This window comes from Antedon bifida, chromosome 3, assembly GCF_963402885.1.
Source record: "Antedon bifida chromosome 3, ecAntBifi1.1, whole genome shotgun sequence".
NCBI lineage: Eukaryota > Metazoa > Echinodermata > Crinoidea > Comatulida > Antedonidae > Antedon > Antedon bifida.
Genome location: NC_136228.1, coordinates 31,759,479 through 31,779,845, shown reverse-complemented (window position 1 = coordinate 31,779,845; position 20,367 = coordinate 31,759,479). Strand labels below are relative to the sequence as shown.

The 20,367-nt window shown below is 34.9% G+C and overlaps 2 protein-coding genes across 4 annotated transcripts; one reads left to right on the top strand and one right to left on the bottom strand.

Moving 5' to 3' along the window:
* Nucleotides 1-342: 342 nt before the first annotated feature.
* LOC144837689 (free fatty acid receptor 4-like) lies at nucleotides 343-1,943 on the bottom strand. The gene is made up of 2 exons (XM_078692905.1): nucleotides 1,932-1,943; nucleotides 343-1,453 (listed from the first exon to the last, which is right to left on the bottom strand). Exon 2 carries the CDS (start codon nucleotides 1,443-1,445, stop codon nucleotides 375-377), a length of 1,071 nt encoding a protein of 356 aa, XP_078549031.1. The 5' UTR covers nucleotides 1,446-1,453; nucleotides 1,932-1,943; the 3' UTR covers nucleotides 343-374.
* Nucleotides 1,944-2,771: 828 nt separating this feature from the next.
* Nucleotides 2,772-19,061, top strand: LOC144837495 (exonuclease mut-7 homolog). Of its 3 annotated transcripts, XM_078692635.1 has the most exons (18): nucleotides 2,772-2,803; nucleotides 3,362-3,677; nucleotides 3,860-4,036; nucleotides 4,658-4,711; nucleotides 5,380-5,519; nucleotides 5,816-5,987; nucleotides 9,324-9,520; nucleotides 9,967-10,020; nucleotides 10,481-10,646; nucleotides 14,769-14,830; nucleotides 14,977-15,107; nucleotides 15,366-15,475; nucleotides 15,999-16,161; nucleotides 16,775-16,959; nucleotides 17,127-17,276; nucleotides 17,622-17,675; nucleotides 17,792-17,920; nucleotides 18,391-19,061. In XM_078692635.1, the coding sequence occupies exons 2-18, from the start codon at nucleotides 3,381-3,383 to the stop codon at nucleotides 18,982-18,984; spliced, it is 2,835 nt and encodes a 944-aa protein (XP_078548761.1). In that variant the 5' UTR covers nucleotides 2,772-2,803; nucleotides 3,362-3,380; the 3' UTR covers nucleotides 18,985-19,061. The 3 variants fall into 3 exon arrangements, with proteins under 3 accessions (XP_078548761.1, XP_078548763.1, XP_078548762.1); XM_078692637.1 differs by lacking the exon at nucleotides 9,967-10,020; XM_078692636.1 differs by lacking the exon at nucleotides 9,967-10,020 and having other exon boundaries at nucleotides 10,478-10,646.
* The last annotated feature ends 1,306 nt before the right edge of the window (nucleotides 19,062-20,367 follow it).

Sequence of the window (20,367 nt, the reverse complement as noted above, 5' to 3'; positions counted from 1 at the left end):
GGATTATCCGAATTTTCGCTTGTGATTGGTCAACGCGCTTACGTCCTTGCGTTGCGTCATAGTGTGAACCAAGCTTTAAGACTTAAGTAGTAAAATATTTTTTTAAAACTTAAATTTGATTTCACGAAGTTAATTTGTAGAAAAAACGCTAAACGAAAACAAGACTGCCTTTCTTATAATCATATTTGACGACCAATTAGTTCAATTTTCAATTTCTTTAAACAAAATCAAATCTATAAAGAGCATATGTGTTTTTTTATATTTGTTTTAGATTACTACGAAGTGCGCCTAGAATATTGTACAGGTAATTTTGAAAATGATTAGTGGACTTAAATATTTATATACATTGTGACATCTACACGTTTTTTAAGTTTTTAGAATATTGAACTCTCGGGCGGGTTATTATTATTACAGCTCTCATCTTGTCTGCCGCAAATAGCGCGCCAAAATTTCTTAAAGCGTCGTTTGTAATGTTCATTCAAAACGCCGTAGACGATCGGATTCACGCCGCAGTTGATTGCAACGTTCGACCACAAAATAAGGAAAATGTGCGAATCGACCTTCATGTTTGTATCTGTAGCGATCCACAGTATCGTTATGACCATCGGTATCCACATGATCGCAAAGAGTACCACCAGAAGCACCAGCATCCTCAAGACGCGCGATTCCTTAGCAACGTTGTGCGAGGAGTGAATCGTCGTCGATGAACCCGCGAACCCCGGGTGACCGCTACTCATTGACGCGACACGTTGGCTGTTTTCCGATATGGTCTTCCTTATTCGGTTATGAGTATACCAAATGATACCCATTGGTACAATAATACCAAGTATTGTGACTGAACAACAGTATATGATTTCACTATAATTTGCAGATGACCATCCTGGGTCGAGTGTGCAGATTTTGACCCGTTCTCCATTCACAACAAATCCTCCTTCAATTTGAAAGTTAATAAACATCGGCATTGCACCGAGTAGGGCGATGAGCCAACCGACCCCTATTATGCATATCACTTCTTGTATTGTAAGCTTCTGCTTTCTCTGGACGATAAGTCGAAAACGATCGAAGCTGATAATAACCATTGTCCATATGCTGGTGAACCCGGTCACGAATTGAAAATAGAAGAAGCTTTTGCAAATGAACGAACCGACCTCCCAAGATTCAGTTATTCTGGTGGCTATGACGAACGGGACACAAAATGAAAAGAGAAGATCTGCTAATGCTAAGTTGCTCACAAGATAGTTGGTTACAGTCCTCATGCTTTCGTCAATAATAACCACTAATAATACCATAATATTTCCAACTAGAGCGACGCTGAATATGCAAGTAAGCAGGACCGTCTCCAGGATAACAGCTCCCGGCTCCCATTTGCGATTAAATTCGGAGAAAAATGTAAAGTACCGGTAGGTGATGTTTTCAACATCTTTTTCGAGGTACGAAATACTCATTTCCGCATCTACAATTACAAAACATAGTTTTAGACATTTTAAGTTGAAAATATATCGATAAATCAATAACACAAAAGTAGGCCTAAAGTAATAATTCAATTTAATTCAACATTTATTTCGACAAAAATCAACATAATGTAAGTCTACATAGACTAAACAAATAAAACAATAACAAAAAAGTATCATTTGTTCGAGGGAGGACATACAGACTCAAACGATGCCGTCGCTGTTGCCACCCCTCCTATACACAATCCATACCCAAAAAAAAAATGAAAACAAAAGTACACATAGACAAAAAAGGCGCCGCAAGTTAATACATTGGCAGATGTTCGTATTTATGAGGCACTGATACATGGAAAACAGTTAGATATTGAAGAGTGTAATTAAAACATTTACGAAGTTTACGTCGGATATTCCTCCTACAACTCACAGATGAGTCATTGTGTTTCAGCATTTGTTTGTACAAAATAATAGACAAATACTTACTTACCAATATGCCTATAACTTCTAATAATATTTCAGAATTTCTTTAAGATAAAATGCCAGTTCTTTGCTCCTGATGATACGTAAGCATTAGTGTACACCTTATCATAGAGCATAATGCATATAACATTATTTGCAAACATCAAAGGGGAAAAACACGTTCCGTCGCTCAAATCAACCAATAAGCGAATGATGAGCTATGATATCATATATTTGTTTATTTTTCATGACAGGTGTTCAATTAACTCCTCTCTCACTACTTTGGCGTTCGGTGTAATTTATTAAACATGATTCCCGTAAAATGAGTTTCTCATCATTACCACTGTCAATTAACACAAAATCTAAAGTTCATCTCTTCTGCCTCATGACAACGTAAATGTAGGAATAGATGCATTTACGTAAGGGCGTTGGCTTCAGTGGCCAGTGAAGTTATGCGTCTTCATCAACGTGGTTCTGGTCCCCCGCTCCCTCCTCCTAAAAACTCTATTTATTAAATAAAAGGGCCGATTACTATATGAGGTCTCCTACTCATTATAAGAAGAACATGTAGTCTAAATTAAGGCCTACAAATTGGCCTACTGTAAGGAGCCTATTTCGGAATCTTTGAGTTTGGACGAACAACTTTATCTTTTGAGTGACGCTTTTGCAAATCAATCATAGGTCTAGGCCTAGCCTAATCATTTTCATATTCCTAATAAATTTGAAATAAAAAATACATAAGTTAAATATAAAATTCTACTATTTAATATAATAAGAAGAAAATAAACAACACTTCATTCCAATAAGGATTAAGGAAACGCGTTCCTTAATCGTTTGCGTTTTTTGATAATTAAAACTACTCCTATTCGTTTGAGTGAAAAGGGTTGTGAAAGAAGGTAAAGTATTTCATCTGCTTTCACCAGAAAATGTAGATATAAGTATACATAGTATTCGATGTAAATTTAGTTAACTTTTGTCAGACTCTTGGAATTGACATTAGAAATATGAAGTCATATTTTGTGTTGTATTTTGTTGTAGTATTTGTGTAGGCCTACCTACAGTATCCCAATTGTCACATGTTTCTGAAAACCACATGAAGCCGATGCAAGCCTGGCCTGAGAGGTGGTGGTTTCTAGGCACGTATGCGTGAGCCTAGCAAAAGAGCCTAGCTTACACAAAATATGAAGCGCGTCAAAAATATTAATTTTTTAATCTATTTTAGAAATTAAATGTAGTAAGCTATACCTAATGTTATTCCTTTTTCTAAAGAATATTGTTTATTTTTAGCTAGGCCCGGCCCTCCCCTGCGTTTCTGCTCTCTGCCGACGAATTCGCGTTGTTGTACAGATCCACGCGTCAACATTTCGTTCTAAAGCGTTGATATTATATTTCTATATCTCTTGGGATCAAGGTATAAGAATACTTAATACGTTCTTGGGTTTTTTTTAAATTAGAAATTGAGAAGTGTAAATAATGCAACAGCCAAATGCAGGAGGAAGTGGAGACCACAGCTCACCGGCTGTTCCATCAATAGCAACCTTTCAATCATGGTTTAACCAGTTTGAAAAGTTATGGGCAAGCAGAAGGGATGAAGAGATCCGCAAAATGGCAGAACGATTGTTCAACCAACTTAAACATAATGTACTCGAACTAGTACTGTTTCTTATGGAAAATAATCAAGATCACTTCCGGAAGAAAACTGATACGTGGACAAAAATGGTTTTAAAGAAATTTTTAGAGATGAAGGAAAGCTTACGAAAAAATAAAAAGGTGCGTTTGTGAGAAGGGAGAATTCTTGTTGCTTTTGACATAATAAATGATGTATATACTTTTAAAACAACTGGAATTTTGATTAGTTTATGAGGTGGAATAATGTCTTTATATTAGCAATAAATGTTGTATTGTGCTTTAATAATATCATAGCTCATCATTCGCTTTACTTTTATTTAAAGGATCAGTTTACGACTTGTTTAACACCTGAGATGCAACAGAGGGCGCTGTACCTAGCAACATGCGGTCATTACAATGTGTTGAGCATCGTCTGCCGTCTCTTTCAACTTGACGGTGATAATAATCAACACCTAACTGAGTACATAAATGTAATGATCTCTAGAAAACAATATAAGGAGGTACAGTATGAGGTTTTCAGATTCAGGTTTATTTATCTAAAGCTCTATTCACAAACTTTATGTGACAAAAAAATGTGATGTGCCCATATATGGACATATTTTGGCACATCACTTTTTTTTTTCAAACTAGTTCAATATTGTAGACGGCGCTTTAGGCCGTGTTTTCGCAGTAAAAAAAAAAAATTATCAATTAATCATTTTTCCAATTTGAATGCGATAATGTTCAGTTAAATTTTCTGAAGTGGAATCAGTTTAACTTCGTTTCCACAGGCAGTTTATTGGTCAATTATTGGTTAATTTTTATCGGTTAATTATTGGCTGCGGAAACACACACTTGATCTGACAAGGGCGCCCATAAATCGCTGAAATAAAATATGATTGCGTCTGTGATTCATTTTACTAAACATTTGCTAAACAATAACGCGCACATAAACATAAAAAAACATGAAATAAAAAAATAAAATAAAATTGAGGTGATGGGCAGGGATGCAAATATGAACTGAATCAAATAAAAAAAGGGGTTTTTTACCTCAGCATTTATAAAGTTTTTTATGTGCAATGGATTGTAATTCTATAGCTGACATAAGTCGTACTAATTCACTTACTATTCTCTTCTCATAGGCTTGTCGTTGCATAATGCAGCTGAATTTACAACCATACTTCAGTATTCACCAAGTACGTACAATATTTACCATATTTCTACCAGTATGAAACATAATTTGAATACATTAAAAACAGCCTACTGTTAATAATTATTATATTATGTATATTTTTTCCTTTACTGTAATTTTAATAATCTAAACAGAAAAATTGTTTGGTTTATCGCAGGTGATTAAACCTCTAGTCTTGCGACATAAGTTAAATTTAGCTGAAACATATTTGAATACACTAAATATATATTTCAATCAATTCAATCAATTTATACATTAATAACCGCCTACTGTTAATTAAATTATGTATATTTTTTCTTTTACTGTAATTTTAATAATCTAAATAGAAAAATTGTTGCTTTATCGCAGGTGGTTAAACCTCTAGTCTTGCATATAAGTTAAATTTAGCTGAAACATATTTGAATACATTAATAATAGCTACTGTTAATAATGATTAAATTATGTATATTATATTAATAATTATATGTGATGTTTTTTTTAAATTTTAATAATCTAAACAGTAAAGCTCTGTCTACATTATCAAACTTTATGTGACAAAAAATGTGATGTGCCCATATATGGACATGATGATGTCATATCAATACCATATTTGGGTATATCACTACCATATTTGGCCACACCACACTAGTTTGATAGTGTAGACAGAGCTTAATATTCTTTGCTTTATCACAGGTCATCGTACCTCTAGTCTTGCAAGATAAGTTAAATTTAGCAGAAGCATATTTGAAAAGGCACAAGAAGCTACAGATAGAGTTGCTACACTACCTTGATCAGTTCTGTGCACAAGGTTTTGATGTCAATACTTTCATTGGGTAGGTTTAATTGTTCTATGCAGTCAGGACGGGTCATAATCTACGCCCTATAGGCCCGATATCGCTTGGTAGGGGCTAGCCTAGGCATTGCCTGGTAGGGTTTTATAATAAAAAATGATGTTTAAGTTTAATAAAATCATCCTGAAATTATGATTATCATAGACATTCTTTCCAGTAATTTTAAACTTTTGTTTACTTAAATTAACTTTTTGTTTTTATCTTTTTGTATGTCATATGTCAATTTGTTTAAAATAAACATTAATATTGTATCATGATTTTATTATAAATTTGTCTAGAGACCTTGATGTACCATGCATCAAGAAAGACAAGCTTGCCCCTCGTGCGGTGAGAAAACTGGTTGCAAGACTGCTATCTATGTATGATCTAGATTCTGAACTTTGCCCTAATTATGACAAGACTAAGCACATGGGAGCTCTTAAGTATTTACTGCACAAGTGTTATAATGAGGTTTGTTAAGTTTAATTACTCTTACTTATTAGCCCATTTATGTTATATTCTAATTGCGCTTGTTTCTCACAACACACTATTAATATCTTGCATGTGTTATGAATGGTTAAATTGAAATTTCAAAATAATTAATAATATTACTAAACAACATTAATTAATAGTAATGGTAAGAAGATATGGTATGTATTTCCTTTAAATTAAGATATTTGTATTGTGATATTAAATTGGTAAATTTAAAATATTAGTTGTTGATAAGTTTATTCCTTATGCTAAGTTTTTATGAGATATTATGATGTGGTACAACATTTTTAGTTATAACTGGGTCTGTTTTTTTAAATTTCCACTAACTACAGTTAATATTTTTATCTCATTGAGACATAAGACCACTATTGTGGTTTTCATAGAATGTATGATTCAACTTGTAGGATTGTTGCCCAACAAAGTAATAGACAGCATGGAATGAAACAGCCCAGAACACAATGGTATCCCTTACTCTTAAAAAACGATGCATTGGTGTCTTTTAAGGGCTCACAAGCAATGTGTGTACACTGGAGGACCTGTTTTAAGCTTACCTATGTGTCCTCATATCACCTGAACCACTGCCAAAGAGAGCCTGTGCCATTTTGATGGCTATGGTTTGCAAAGCCTTGTCTTAATCTCTGTCTACTACTAGTTTGACAAAAAAAAGTGTGATATCGTAGTATTTCTAGGGCAACGATAGGCAATTGAGGAATGTCCGGACGCCAGTTTCCACAAAGACTCTTATCAAATAGAAATAATATCATTTTATACTTAACAACCAAAGTATCTGATACAAGAAAGCTAACTGCCGCCAAACAGAAGCAATGTCAAACATCAGAAAATGAGCAACAAATAATACATTGGACTCGTATCGTAACCATTGATAGATTTGGTAAATACAACAGGCCTAGTTGACTGTCACCCCGCTAAATTAACCCATTTGGTACAGGGGATGACTAACACTTGACGCTCTAATTAATGACTTCAGAAAGATACAATACAATATATGGGACGTAAAGGATGCTACGTTGAATAATTGCATACAATTATGCCAGAGAAATTCATTGTTCTACTCCCTATTAAATCAAATCGTTTGCAAGTTACAAGTGTTGAACAACGCGATACGAGCAGCGAGAGCGATTTGTTATTAATAACGTCTAATGATTTGCTAGATTAGATCACAAGATTGTAATAACGGTAATAGTACCTAAGGTATTGAATATTTTATGGCGTACTAAATGGTTCTAAAGTATCCGTAATTTATCAGTATTCAAATAGTTTGGATGGTTTACTATTTATCAGTACAGTATGTTTCAATGAAGATGATAAATGTTGCATTGAATTTCAACGTCGTGTGGCATTAGTACATCAACGTGCAATTTTATCGTCACACAATCTATAGCAAACAAGTTTGGCGATTGTATCCACCTTTTCGGTGGAGGGGATGTTGGAAATAGCGGGGAAAATAGGGAATCACCAAGCACATATTGGATCTCTATGCTTCTAAACAAGACATTGGTTTACATTTAGTGTCTGTCGATTTCTATAGCCATTGGTCGTTTTAAATCGAATTTGACTGTCTTCATCATAACATCATTAAACGTTAACTTTAGGATTTAACCCATAACCAGCTTGCAGAGAACGGTTAAGCTCTGTCTACACTATGAAACTAGTTTGACAAAAAATATGTGATGTGGCCAAATATGGTGGTTATATGCCTAAATATGGTACGGGTAGTGATATGACATCATCATGTTCATGGGCACATCACATTTTTTTGTCCCAAAAAGTTTGATAGTGTAGTCAGAGCTTCAGAGTAACAACCACGCGTCAAATTTAGTGGCTAACTCTACGCGCACGTATGAAAATAACTACGTAGATGCGTAGAATTAAATTCTGTAGTGTTTGGAATTACGTTATCGATCGTGATAATTCGGTACAGTCGAAGGCGTCAGTAGCGGGTCACTTGTAAAATGTTCAATATTGACTTGGATGACAATCTATGATATAATCAGTAATAAGGAGTTACAAGTGTTATGTCACAGACAGATAAGAGAAACATTATTTAGTCATCGAACATTATCAATAGATACCGGTAATTGGTTGCTCACGTTGATGTGACTTGATACTGGCCTATATTTGCATTTTATTTAAAGCCCCCTTCCCTACGTTTTTTAGATCCCCTTCCCTACGTTTTTTAGATCTAATTTAAGATCACAAACTATATTTAATGTAAAAATAATACTATATCGTCCTATTGCGATAACTTTTTTCGTCTTTAAACGGTTAAAAATGTGAAAAATAAGTCGATTCTAATAATTATATCGGTCCGCTATAAATCCCAAAATGCATTGCGCGCGATTGATATTTTTGTTTTTCACCTGTAATTCGCCCACTTTTCGATCGATCGTGAGGCCAAAACAAATGGAAGACTCCTAACTTTTCAGCGAAAAATACCGGGTTTTCCCCAATTTGTATCAATGGAGTCTGGCAAAAATAGAAAGACAATTAATGCAGCAACTATACGTCAGGCTAGGTATATAGCTAACGATGTTCGTATGTTACCGATGTTTACCAGCTAGGCCTACAAAACTAAGCCTAGCTAGGCTAGGCCTAAGACCGTCCACGAGAGGTCAATCGCCGCGAGCTACTTGGGTAGTGCATTGTTTCTCACTTTTTATCATAATTTACCATAAAACGTACATTTAAGACAAGGAATGACATGGTTTAATGTTTTTAAAGTGATATATATGTATTATTTTCCAAAAAACGTCCAAAATTGCAGGGAAGGGGTCTTTAAGCTTGTCATAAAAATGAAGTATTTTCAATTATGCCGCAAATGTAGGCGCCAAATGTTATTGGGTGCGCACCATATACGCTTATGTTTGTATTATTACTACCCTAGAAAAATTTACATGCATACCAAAACGATTAAAAACGAAACAGAAGAAACAATCTTCTAACCCTCTTGGCACTGTGATGGAGGTTCGACAATTGAAAACGATTGGCAAAGAGGCAAGCATTGAATAGATACCACGTTAATCATCCCCGTTGGTTACATAGTTCATAGCCTACGATATAATGTTACCAAGTTGCATACTTACCATTCGTTTGTTTCATTTGCCCAAATATGGTAGTGATATGCTTAAATATGGTAGTGATATGCTTAAATATGGTAGTGATATGACAATACATCATCATGTCCATATATGGGCACATCACATTTTTTGTCACATAAAGTTTGATAGTGTAGACAGAGCTTTAATCTCACAGCCACTCAATAAATCCACTAACAATACAATCATTCTTTTATAGCCTGCATCATGTTCAAGTAATTGGGATGATTTCGTAGAGCAAGCTATTGGAAGTAGTCAGATACTACAAGATGAGCTTATCATTCAGTTCATCTGTTACAATGACTTACCAGCTGCAGTGAAATGGGCAAAGAGACTGAACATAAGCAGAGAGAGAATACCAGAACAAGTTATCACTGCTATTGATGATGCTAACAGGTATTGGTCAACAGAACCTAGCACTTAGACAATGGTTGACATATATATATCGACTTTTTCTCATTCTCACAGATTTCCTCATATTAACCGTTTCAAATTTAAATAAACTTCAGTATATCACCGGGCGGTTTAGAATTCATGTCAATTTGATCTCTGGTGCGTGTGCGTACAATTGAGGGAATGTTACTGTTCCGCCTTACCACGCCGAGAATGTTAAAGTGTCGCTATCCAATCGAGTTTGAACAATACCATGAAAGCCCCAGTGGTCTAATGGTTAGGACATCTGCATATCAAGCAGACGGTTGGGTGACTTTTTCTCATTCTCACAGATTTCCTCATCTTTATCATTTCACATTAGTTAATTAAATTTCAGTATATCACCGGGTGGTTTATAATTAATGTTCTGTGCCTGATGTGTTTATATATGTACATATATTCACATATAGGCATCTGAATCTAGCTCAAACATATGGTAAAATGGGACAAATGTGTAGGCCAAGGTTTCAGTTTTAAATAAATTTATATATAATTTCTTTTGAAATCATTACAAAAATACACCATGTTGAAGAGGAGCACCATAACCATATATTATATTCATTTTCTCTTCTAATAATGATTGAACTTCTTTTATGTACAGTATTTGAAATGTCATATTTAATTTAAACAAAGGTAATACAGTGTGTAATTAGGACACTGTGTTACATTTTAGCTCACAGCAGATATAGTCCCATAATTTGATTGGGTGATAAATGCATGCAACAAATGCTGACAAGGCAAGCGTAATAACCATTAGACCACAGAAGTGTCAACTGCATTACTTAATGTAAGCACTGGTACAACAACTTTCTTATGAATGTTAGCGGATTTGAACCCAGGACTAGTGAATAAGTAGGTAGGGCACCATAACCACCAAACCACTAAATTATTCCTCATTCTACTTGAAATGTTTTCTTCCAGCAGTTCACTTAATGACACAGATGAAGAAATTTGGGAGGCATGTTATACTCAAGAGGAGGCTGTAGCACGTAGCAAAATTGAATATTATCAATTAAATTTACCCTACGAGAAAATAGTAATTGTTGATCAGGAATATATGTTAGAGAGTTGTATTCAACAGTTAACTAAGGTTAGTATAATCATACAATGAAATTTTAACCAGTCAAGTAAAATATAAGTGTCACTTAGCAGTTTGAATCAGTCAATATTGAACTAAATTTAACTATGTTGCCGAACCTTTAGGCAGTTATAGCCAAGAGAACGGAATCATAGGAACTGTATCATCGCGAAAGCTATATTACTATGGTTGACAGTTTTGGGATTTTGTAAACTCAACTAATTAATAGGTCCATGCTGCTCGACACAACATATGTCTGGGAAAAGAGTCTATAAGAGCTCACGGTTGAACGATTTTTCGTCCTTTGATTGTCTCTGGGGACTTTCCTGCAATACATGGGAAAATAATGTAATTGAATTTGAATGAGGTTAAATAAAAACTCTTTTTGTTTAATAAACATGTGATACATTTTATTGAATTTTACAATGTTGATATACAAAATATATTACTAAAAACTGTAATTTCATGTAATTATTTTATCGAAAATGGTGTAGTTCACAATTGCTGACTGAGGGCGCAATTTGTTTACTTTGTTTGTGGCTAAAAACGATTATTTTCGACAATGTCATATTTTCATAATTCTTTCTTTATTATAATATTGATACAAAATACTAACAGGCAATGTATAATTTGTTTGAAAAATATTAACTTTTAATTTTGCATCATCGTTAGTAGTATAGTAGCCGGGTCACTTTGACCTTAGGGAGTAGGCCTAATGCCCCTACCCTGGAATATGTACATTAATACTATAGTTTAGTTTATGATTATATTTTTGTTCTGTACAGTAGGCCAGACTATATTTACACAAAATGTTTACTACTGATTGTTAAACAAAAATAATTGATATAATAAATCATTATATCTGAAGAAAGAACAATAATTAAAACTGTTACGTCCAAAAGTCGAGCAGAGTTTTTTGTAAGAAATATTTCTTGTTATTTTCTCTTTTGTTGCCTTGAAAATTGTAAATGTTGTGGTTCAAAGGTAATGCAGCAACGTGGATTGTATTTTCCTTCCCAAAATATAAACAGCATATGCCTAAATCAGTTATGTGTCGATTTGTTGGTGGAAAAAAATTCAGTTCCCTTTTTTGGTTTTGTCCGATTTGTTTTATCTTGAGTTTTATGAAGCATTCAGATTTTCCCAACAGCGAGCCTCACCAGACCCTCAAAGTGGTGCTGTAATCCCATTCACCCTCTTGCACCACCACGTATAGAGAAAGTTATCCAAAACGCATAGAATGGTAGTTGTAATATAAATATTACAACCAATAATCCCATAATTCCATTGTTGTTACATTCACATTTACAATTATGTGTTGGCTTATTATTACCATCTTCTGGTTTATCTGTTGGTGGTTCTGTGCTTCTCTTTGTATCTTCTGTATGTACGGTTGTTGGCATTTCTTTAGTTGTAGTTGTTGGTGGATGAATCACAATATGCTTTGTACAACTTCGAGTTGTAGACATTTCAGGGTTCGAAATTGTACACACTGCCATATTTAGTTTTGTTCCTGCTTTAAATTCTGATGTGGCCCATCGATGTGTTGCATTATAACATTGACATGTAATATCTAATTCATCATCATGTGTCATATTATAATACAATTTTAAGGGAGAAAATTTTGTAAAATATTCAGCCTTAACATTTGTTTTTATATAAGGTGATGACTTGTATACAGATTTCCTATATTTTGCAATAAAATGTATATTATCTGGAGGTGATTTGTTCTCTGTGGTACACGTCATGTACACCATCTCATGTTCCTCATACTCTGGTTTTGACAGCTTACAAATAGGATATGGCTCACCTGTGATTTCATTTACTTTCAACCATGCTTTTGCGGATTTTTCTACCTTTCCATCTTTCAAGACTTTACATTGGTAATAACCTTTATCTGTGCGTTGTACTTTGTTTATTTCCAAAATGGTTTTTTTTTCCAGCTCTTCGTTCGTAATAGTGTAATGTTCATCTTCTGTAATAGTGGTATCATTTATCATCCAGGCTGTCTTTTTGTCAGGTTTCACATTCAAAAGGCATGTAAACCTGATATTAGTCTCCCCTTCTCTGACTGGTTTTGGACTTTCTGGTCCTCGTTGAATAAGCTGTTCACCATTCACCCAGTAAATGTAAAAAAGTAAACAAATAGTGCTTTTTTTATACATTATTATAGAGTTTTAAGATACAGTGTAATTTAAACCTACAGTTTTCACTACAGTTTTATTGCTGTATGTTTCCACACCCCAAAAGCAAATAACAGTGACATAAATGCTCTTTGGAGTTTATACCCAATAACCCTGTTTACCATTACTCATACTAAACATGCAGAAGTTCAATAGAGCAGAAAACCCCCAAACTATTTTAGTTGGCATATATGTTTTTTACTCGGGGTACCCGAGTCTAGGACTTAATATAGGACTGAATATACTACAGGGACATGTCCTCAAATCTATAGAGCCGGATTTTTAAATTTCAAACCGGATGCAGCCATATGACGTCTCGAAGATGGTACCATATAGCCGTATTTGGTAGGTTATTGATGTGTATGTGGCGTCACATCCCGTCTTATGACGTCATTACAGCTTCATTTGCTGTACCCGAGTATCGCACATTCGTGCTTTTTTGTTAATTAATTTGTTTAATTAAGAAGCCACAATGTGTGACACACACCTCAGCGTTATGTAGTTATATGCGGCTTCTTGGCGTAGTGGTTATCACGTTTGCTTAACACGCCGAAGGTACCTGGTTCGAGCCCGGGCGAAACATTTTTTTTTAAACTTTATGGTGAAAAGTACTGTATACGCAATATGATAATTATACACAGTATATCTAATTTTTATTATTTTTTTAAATACTTATTTTGTGTAATCGGTAATTATCACTTTTACACATGTTTATTTTGCTTTGTGCTTATTACCATATTTATTTGTAATTTAAATGGATTAAAAAACTTTCTGTAACCCACATTTTTAGTGTAAGAGGTTTCGTAGTGTAGTGGTTGTCAAGTCTGCTTAACACGCAGAAGGTCCCGGTTCGAGCCCTGACGAAATCTATTTTTCTTTAACTTTATGGTGAAATATACTGTATACGTAATATGATATAGAGTATATCTCGTTTTATTACTCGGGGTACCTGAGTCTAGGACTCTCTCATCCTTTCCTCTTCTTCTTCCATCCGGACACTATTGAGCAAAAAGTGCGATTTACAAAGTACTACTCCTCCCTTATTCGTTGTAGTATTGAGCTCGGATTTAGCATGAATATACTACAGGGACATGTCCTCAAAGCTATAGAGCCGGATTTTTAAATTTCAAACCGGATGCAGCCATATCACGTCTCAAAGATGGTACCCTATAGCCGTATTTGGTAGCTCGGTTATTGATGTGTATGTGACGTTACATCCGGTCTTATGACGTCATTACAGCTTCTTTCGCTGTACCCCGAGTATTGCACATTCGTGCTTGTTTAAATAAACAAAAACAAACATTTATTTATACTGTAGGTAATTGAAATGACCTTGTTTCAATCATTAATTCATATATAAGATTGAAAGTAATTTACAAATTGTTTCATTTTGTTTTTTAAGTGTTTCATATTTTCTAAATGTAATTGTTTTAAATTAACATGTACAAGCTCAGTACAGTACGTAGGCCTAGCTGTGAAATCATTTTAGTGTTTTTGTAGTGATTATTTTTCTGTAGTTATACTTTATATTAATAAGTTATATTAATAAGATCTTTTAAAAAGTCGCTATTGAAATGAGGAATTTATTATTACATTGTTTATTTATAGGTGTGTATTCAGAATAATAATGTTTAAATTACTGTAAAATATTTTTTAGGAAATAATAAAAGAAACCTGCCTTGTAGTGAACAATATGTTCTGGTGAAATTTGATGATATGATATTTGTGAAACAGAAATCACAACAAAAAATCTTAAATTTCTGAATAATTTAAGGTCCATAATAAAATCCTAATTAATAATATCATATAATGAGAAAAATGCAATACAAAAAAGTTAAGGTTAAAAAAATTTTTGTAAATTATGAAATAATAATATGAAATTGATAAAGAAAACTGTGCATTATATTTTGGTATGGTTTTGTAGTAATGGCATTTTGTCTAAATCTTATAGGCCAACAGCATAATTGGTATAGATATGGAATGGAAACCAGGCTTTTTGAAAACCAAATGCAGGTTTGTTAATATTTATCTTTGTCGAAGAACAAATTCTGTTAAGCTGAATCATACCAACTTGTATTTAGTTGTTTTTGTAGTGTTTATAATTGTGTTGTACTCAATTTGATTGCAGTGTATGACCATCATTAATTCTGTTCTTTCAGAGTTGCTGTTGTGCAGCTGGCATGCGAGTCTCATATTTATCTGATAGACATGCTAGCTCTTGATCCTAATCCAGACTGCCTTGTTTGGTTAATGGAATCCATTCTATGTGATGAGGATGTGCTGAAGATAGGTAAATAAAACAGGTATAGAAGAGAAGAAATAGAAATCAATCCATTGCCCATATTAATTAATCTGGGTGACCTCTTCAGTCAAAGAGTGTCCAGTTATGATCAGTACACCGGGGTAACCCCTTACTTGTCTCGAAAGATGAGCTATATGTGTACACTGGACCTACAGTTTATAGTCCTTACCCGAGAAGACTCCTTCTTCCACTAGAACCACAAACCACTACTGCTATTCTATTGCTATTTATTATCTTGTTCGTTAGGATATGGAATCCGCAATGATCTTCAGATGCTGGTGAAATCATATCCATTTCTCTCAGATTGTGTACATAAAATGGTGGGCATGAATGACTTATCGATACTACAGTCTAAGGTACTTACTTATTTTGAAAACCCTAGTTTGTTTATGGAATAAGGCAATTTTGAATGCCAAAATTCTATAGTACTATACTGTATAACCGACTCCATAGAAATCCTAATCATTGAGAATTGGGAGCTCTGAACCAAATAGATATGTCTCGCAAATCAATTATAATACACAAAGAGATATTCTACTTGTAAGCGCTAACTCAATTATTGAGGATATCTTAGCCAAGGATTTTTCTTTAACATATAATTTTAAATTTTTAAGTGACATTTTTATTTTTGGTTCCGATCTTCTTTCGAATTGTGAAAATGCTTTATTATTTTATTATGTACAACAATTTCTTGTTAATTCTGGAAGATTTGATTGATGTTTCTGTTAGTTTTTTGTTTTAAAATGTTGTATTTGTTATCTGAGGCGCCTTGAAGCTAAGGTGGTTCCATCTTGTAAGGTGCCTCTGTGTAATATACTGAATAAAAAAAAAAAAAAAAAAAAAATCAATTATGTTTGTATCATGATTCTTTTTATACAGTTGGAATCTGTAAAGCCTGACATACTTGGTGCTACCTCATGTGAAATGGATAGAGGATTGAGTGGACTGGTCAACCGATGCTTTGGACGACCTCTAGATAAGAAAGAACAAATGTCAAACTGGGAGTGCAGACCGTTAAACTATTCACAGATTGTATATGCTGGTAATGAACAAATTGTACACATTTTATTTATATACTGTATATTATTTTTTTTATGACAGTTTGGAGACTACACACCTGTAGAGGCCAGATAGCCATATAAACCCTTAAGACTAGTGGCTAATAAAGTGGCTCCCCCCTTAAATAATGACAAAGGCAGACATCAAAAGATGCTTTACACAAAGGTGTAAGTCTTTGGGAGTGGAGTTGTTCTGTCATGAGAAAAAAACCCTAGCATCTGACAGGATTTGAACCGACGACACTGGGATCGGTAGCCGAGCATCTAAACCACCAAGCTATAGCTCCACTGTGTAATACTGATAAACCAATGTGGGCTATATACTGTACCTGTGTCAGTACAGTAAATGTCCAGAAAACTGGAACAAAAAACCTAGACAGAAGGAGAGACCATAAAAAGCCTTTTTCCAGATTCTGGTGCTTAGTTGAGCAGGATATGTGCCCATATATGGACATGATGATGTCATATCACTACCATATTTGAGCATATCACTACCATATTTGGGCACATCACACTTTTTTTGTCACATAATGTAGACAGAGCTTAAGAAGCTACTTGAGATTTTAACTTAAGTATCATTTTATCTTTTGATCCTAGCACTGGATGCATATTGTTTGCTGGAAGTGTTTAATCACATGATGGGTAAAGCTGATTCCATTGGCCTGAATATTGATTTGAAATCTCCATTTACAATGAACTCTCCAACAAAGAAGGTGAAAACAAAAAGAAACAAGAGGAGAGACAAAGAAAAGGCTGTCGTCTCACTTGCTGATATCTCTTTAGTAAGTATAAAATATTTTGTTTTATCAAACCCAATCAAATAGTTGAAAGGAACGGTGAAGGTTAGTCTACCTGGAGTGTCATCGTTTTAGCCAACTATCTAGCCCAAACATAAGCTTCCAATACCATTATGATACCATCTAATGGAACTGTAATTTCCTTTGTTTAGTCAAATGATAGCTACAAGGAACCAATAACACCACAAGAGTTAGCTGTGGTCTGTGACACCATGCTTCAAGGTTTAGGGAGGCAGCTAAGGTCATGTGGAGTTGATGTAAAGGTTCTAGAAAATGATCAAGATCACAGTCAAGCCGTTGAGGTATACATGGCATTGTACTCATTTGGCACCATAAGGCATACTTTTTTATTCTCTTTTGTTATATTTAGGCAAATTGCCAAGGATAACCATAAGCGAATTCATTCACATCCTTCGTAAAGGTAGCAATCCCGTTCACAAGACAAACATATACACATAAATAAAGTCTTATCTTTGGGAGTCGAGTTGTAATTTGTCATTAGAAAACAGGACTTGAACCCAGGACCTTTGGATTCGTAGCCAAGCATCATAACCACCAAGCCACAGCTCCACTCCAGCCACAAATCCACTCCACACATACAGTATTGTGAAAAAAAAATGAATTCAAATGTTGTTTGTTTTTTGTAGATCGCAAAAGCTGATGGTCGAATTATTCTCACCAGAGGAACACCATATATATCAGTAAGTTACTTTTTTGAATTGTTAGTGATTGAAAACTTGTTTTTGATAATGTTTGCTCACTACACAAATTCTCAACGTTTTATTTTTAAAAGTATTTTTAATACTTTTCTTTGCAGTTGCGATCACAAGTTGGTGATGACCTTTGCTACCTTGTGAGATGCGTGAAAGCTTGCGACCAACTGGAGGAAGTTTTAAATTTCTACAATGTACGTGTCATGGCAAAGGACATATTCAGTAGATGCCAGGTAAGCATTATTTTTGTATAGACTTTCTGGAGGAGTGGCAAGATACTAGTCTTCCAATCCAGTACTCCTAGTCTTCCAATCCAGTACTACTAGTCTTCCAATCCAGTACTACTAGTCTTCCAATCCAGTACTACTAGTCTTCCAATCCAGTACTACTAGTCTTCCAATCCAGTACTACTAGTCTTCCAATCCAGTACTACTAGTCTTCCAATCCAGTACTACTAGTCTTCCAATCCAGTACTCCTAGTCTTCCAATCCAGTACTACTAGTCTTCCAATCCAGTACTACTAGTCTTCCAATCCAGTACTACTAGTCTTCCAATCCAGTACTACTAGTCTTCCAATCCAGTACTACTAGTCTTCCAATCCAGTACTCCTAGTCTTCCAATCTAGTACTACTCTTCCAATCCACTACTACTACTGCTATGTATGTATATATTCATAATCATAATTTACTCTTTTTCTTTTAAGATGTGCAACGGTAATGCTTATGCCAAAGTGTCTACTTCTACCATGAAAGAAGCCTATGAAAAGAAAAATGCAAGACAACATGGCCCAGCGGAAATGGGTTTATACTCTGATCCCTACGGCTTTGGTGATGACGATTTCGACGAAGACGATGGGTTTTACTTTGACTCTGATGTTCTACCAGCTCACGAAACGAATGACTTTTATGGAAGTTATCCTCAAGATCAAGATGTAGGAGATTCTAAAATGTACACGGCACAAGCTGAACAGAACAAGGGCGCTGTAGCAGGCTCGTCAAATTTAAACTATAAAGAAGGTGTTGTGTTTTCCAGTAGTGGAATTGATATGAATAACCTAACAGTCGGTGATGACGTTGAAATCCAAATGAATGTAATACAGGGCAGTATTTTAGATAGTGTGGACATATTCTATATCTGTACTACATGTGGAAAGATTTACTGGGAGGGAAGACATTTCTCAAATGTTTTGGAACAGTATGCACATATTCTTCATAGAGGATCTGATGAGGAGGGCAGCGCACATGGAATGTTCCAGCATGATGATGATGATAGCATTGAAGGCGGCCTAGAGTTTTAAATACTGTACTATGATACTAGTCTTTTAGTTTTATATTATGAATAACTGTATTTCTTGAATAAAATATATGCATTGTTCATTTTGTGTCTGTTGCACAGAAGGCAGTACAGTATACCACCCTCCAAGATTACTTTATATAGCACCCTCTACACAATTTGATTACATATTTTGACTATTGTCACAAGCTAGTGGACATGCAGCAGTGTTGAAAAACTCTTCATTAAAAATTCAACAGCAAATAAAAACAAAATTGGTAAATCTTAACCCTAGCAGCAATCTTAAATTTGACATTAGTCGGCAAGATGTTGCATAGTTTAACATAAAAATGAAATGAGTCTGTATGTTTTGCACCTTCGGCACGCTACATGTTTACTTTTGAATACTGTGAGGGCGTGTGGCGCTGTGTGTTGGGACGTTCGACTACTGATCGTTAGACCGAGGTTCGAATCCAACTCTCGCATTGCTTGTATCCTTAGGCAAGATACTTTACTTACGTTTGCCTCTCTCCACCCAGGTGTACAATTGGGAACCCGGTTAGATCAAGACACAACTTTGCGCTGATTACTAGCTGCATATATGGGAGTATGTTTCCATCAGGAAATGACTGGGGTAATAATGTTCAGCGCATTGAGAGCTTGCTTATATGCGCTATATAAGAATGAACTATTATAATAGAAAGCAATATTTTTGCAATAGCACCCTCTATGGCCTGGTATAATTAGTAAAAATGTTGTAGCACCCTCTATAGTTTTTTTCATAAAACTTTCCAATATTCATTTTTCCAAAGATTGGAGGTTGTTGTTTAACCATTACAATTACATGTAGCATATTCACAAAAGTGTACATGGTTCTTTTTATTATCAATCACGAAAGTCCATTAGAGGGCGATATATCGCTAAACAAATTGGATAGTAGAGGGCGCTACATAGATTTTTAATCACCCCACAATATTTACAGTAGGGCCTACATCTAGCCTAGCTAGGCCCAGATAATTAATTAAAATACTAAGCCTATACTCACCTAGAGGCCCTAGTGTAGTACTTCCGTGATGGTGGAGGCAACAAGAAAGGTCGGCGGCAGGCTACTGTTGTTGGTTGTCTGCTGGCACCGTACGTCGTACAGACTTGTTTATTAAATTAGGCTAGGTAGTACTGTAAGTGTAATAAATGTCCACAAAAGAAGGCTGGATTGAAGTATACTAATAATTTTTGTAATAATTCCACGGCAGTAGAAATGTCGGCACATATAATAAACTAATTATCGATTTAAAAACAAAGCCACATTTCACAGAGCAGACGATCGATGAACACATGTGTGTGCGTGTGTGTGTGACGAGTACCACCATCGCGTGTGCGCGTAATAAGTGCTGGACGTTTACGCGCA

What these genes read in the sequence shown, in the direction of transcription:
- LOC144837689 (XM_078692905.1), bottom strand. Translation starts at nt 1,445, where the DNA reads ATGAGTATTTCGTACCTCGAAAAAGATGTTGAAAACATCACCTACCGG.
- LOC144837495 (XM_078692635.1), top strand. Translation starts at nt 3,381, where the DNA reads ATGCAACAGCCAAATGCAGGAGGAAGTGGAGACCACAGCTCACCGGCT. An exon ending in GTATTCAACAGTTAACTAAG is followed by an intron (nt 10,647 to 14,768) that starts GTTAGTATAATC and finishes TAAATCTTATAG; the next exon opens with GCCAACAGCATAATTGGTAT. An exon ending in TTCACAGATTGTATATGCTG is followed by an intron (nt 16,162 to 16,774) that starts GTAATGAACAAA and finishes TTTTGATCCTAG; the next exon opens with CACTGGATGCATATTGTTTG.